At 43.6% G+C, this 2,902-nt stretch overlaps 1 protein-coding gene across 1 annotated transcript in view; it reads left to right on the top strand.

The window, feature by feature from the left end:
- zbtb45 (zinc finger and BTB domain containing 45) overlaps positions 1-2,575 on the top strand; it is a 26,452-nt gene extending 23,877 nt beyond the window's left edge. Inside the window, exon 6 of the mRNA XM_014023645.1 lies at positions 264-2,575. Coding sequence (XP_013879099.1) covers positions 264-676 — 413 coding nt within the window. The 3' untranslated portion in view covers positions 677-2,575. The remainder of the gene's footprint in view (positions 1-263) is intronic.
- The last annotated feature ends 327 nt before the right edge of the window (positions 2,576-2,902 follow it).

The raw sequence follows: 2,902 nt of genomic DNA, 5'->3' as shown, positions 1-2,902 counted from the left end.
AATAAAAAGAGCTGCTAAAAGTATAAACAACTGTGTTAAATCATTTTCATTTCTTCAGAAGACACAGTGCTGCGCACCGTACCCCCAAAATTCCCACAATTCTTTGATGAATCAGGGCATGAGTTTTGTGCTTGATGTTTTACACTGAATTACAGTTTTTTTTCTTAATGCAGATGAACTGTTTGAACAAAAGCAAAGTATAAAAARWWAWTTGAAATAAGACTGCTTTGAGTGTCTGTGTTTGTGTCTACCTGCCTCTTCAGGCCAGAAACCTCATCAGTGCTCCATCTGCTGGCGCTCCTTCTCCCTGCGTGACTACCTCCTCAAACACATGGTGGTGCATACTGGTGTCAGGGCCTTCCAGTGCACCATGTGTGGCAAGCGCTTCACCCAGAAAAGCTCGCTCAACGTGCACATGCGCACCCACCGTGCCGAGCGCACTTTCCAGTGCAACGTGTGCCACCGGGCCTTCACTCACCGCACTCTACTGGAGCGCCATGCCCTGCAGCATGCCCACCACACTCCTCAGACCCAAGGTCAAGGGCGTGGAGCCGACATGACCTCACCCACCAAGCACAGTCCTCCAGCTATGGGAGGACCCTCAGGTATGGCTGGCCCGGCTGGCATGGTTGGCAGTATGACCAGCATGTCAAGCCATGGAGCTTCTTCCACCTAAAAATATAGAAAAGGAAATTCAGGGGAGAGGAGAGGTTAGTAAGCTCATTCCTCAAATCAACACTTAATTGGTCTTAACAACCTTGTWGACCTTTATTTCTGGTGGTAAGAGCATTTATAGACTTACAGATCTTATTTAGCTCAGTGCCACCTTCAGTCAGGGTTCCTGCACAGTACAGGACTTTAAGTCCTTTTAACATTTTTTAAAAATACATAAATCTATAAATGTTTTTTCAAATTATACAAAAAGTCTTTAGAAATCTAGGAGGTGGGAGTCCCATTTCCAAAATGTATCTTARTAGTTGTAGTTCTACTTTAATTCCTGTGATGTGACATTCGTTGCTGTGGGAACTAACCATAAGCTGCAGAGCAATGTGTTTAACAATCAAACATTGTTAAACGGCCATTAATTTTTGAAATGTGTAGGAACCCTGTGTTAGAGAAACCAGAGTCACCAAAGAAGTTTGGAAAACAGAGCAGGGTTTAGAAAATGTTAGGGGAAGTGGAAGTGATGGGGTGGGGGGTGTTACAAGATGAGTTTCAGTACCCTTCAATTCATTTAGTTCATCACCAGTAACCTTTCTTTCATGGTAACTGTTAGAAACCATAGCTAGTTTTACTGACAAACATTCATTTAAATGTCAGTATTTAAGCAATTTGTCTCTCTGAAGACATTAGAAAGAGATGGGTAGTTAAGCTAGGAACTTATTTTATTTAGTTGTTATAAGAGAAGTTCGGTTATATTGAAGTGGGTTTATGTATTAAATAAATGAAATATCTATTGTAGATAGCTTCCTACCTCAGAGACCACAGCAATCCACTTAGGTTTTAGCTGTGTTCATACTGGTCTGTAGCTTATCAGTCCTGTCGACTCATAAACATACTAACAGACCAGTTGTCCCCACCTTTGGTTGGGAATTAAAGCAGGGCTGATGGTATTACGGTACTGTGTCGGATTTCCGGCTTACCTCCATAGAGAGAAAAAAAATCAGACTTACTGGGAAAAATGTTTAACAGACATTTCTCTGGACCAATCAGAGGAGCAGCTTTCACTTTAAACACACTAGACAGGCCAATCAGAAATCGGATGGGGGCGGGACTTAGATATCTGGAAAATTTTGTTTCAGATCCAACAGAAGTTGGAGCTCGAATAAAATGAGTTTCTTTGTTAGAAGAAGTTTGAAAAAGAACTGGAAACAATATTGAAGCTGGTAGATTTAAAAAACCAGAGAAAGATGTTTATTGATTCCTCCACCTGAGAGAGAGACGAGCCTCGCAGGTGGATGCTAACGTTAGCTGAACAGTAGCAGACAGGTGCAGCCCAGAAGAGAAGCAGGCATGGCTTTAATCACAGTGACCCGGGAAACAACACCCAACCAACAGGTGTGTGTTTACTGAGTCAGGTGTTGTGTTAAAAGCTGATTGTTCACTGCTGTGCAGGAGTGTGCAGCCTGTCTCACTTATAACTGACTGTTTGTTTCTTTAGTTGTTGGAATTTAACAATATTAACTAGAGATGTGTTGAGTACTGTTTTAAGATTTAAAACATGTTCCAGTGGATTAATTGATAACATCTGCTGAGGCATCACATTTTCTATTTAAATCACTCTAACCTGTCAGACCTGCCTTCTTTAACCAAGAACGACTCCCTTAAAACACTTTATAGTGATTGTGGGACTACATACTGTTCCCACCTGGTTTTGCTTGGTTGGGATCTCTATCTTCACCATTTATTTACCTCTTACTGTCCTGTGGAGGCCAGACAACTCTGGCTCCACCCGGCCGGCCTCTTTGAAGGCCTCCAGACGTTCTCCGGACAGGCAGACTTAAGGGCTCGACACACTGGAGGCCACGTCGCTCGCTCTCCATTCATTTCTTATGGAAGTTGTGCGGTGAGGCGACAGTCGCTTGCCCTCCAGCTAAGCGACCGGCGAAAATCGTGCATGTGAAATTTCGCGCTCGTGCACGTAGACGTGCACACGCAAGCTTGCAACGTCACATATGAAAGTTGAAAACTGTTCAACTTTTGTCTCTTAGCGTACAACCAATCAGTGAGGGTTTCATTAACTGACCAATGAGAGGAGAGTATGCTACACACTGCAGTTAGCTAACACTTTCAATGGCTGTGTCCAAAACGGCAGGCCGGGTCCTCCGAAGGTCGAATTTTTCGGCCGCATACGTCACAGCGCCACGACGAAGGACGTCCAAAACCGAAGACTCCTCCGATG

This window comes from Austrofundulus limnaeus, unplaced genomic scaffold (assembly GCF_001266775.1).
Source record: "Austrofundulus limnaeus strain Quisiro unplaced genomic scaffold, Austrofundulus_limnaeus-1.0 Scaffold383, whole genome shotgun sequence".
In the NCBI taxonomy this organism is placed as follows: Eukaryota; Metazoa; Chordata; class Actinopteri; order Cyprinodontiformes; family Rivulidae; genus Austrofundulus; species Austrofundulus limnaeus.
This window is presented reverse-complemented; position numbering and strand designations above follow the sequence as displayed.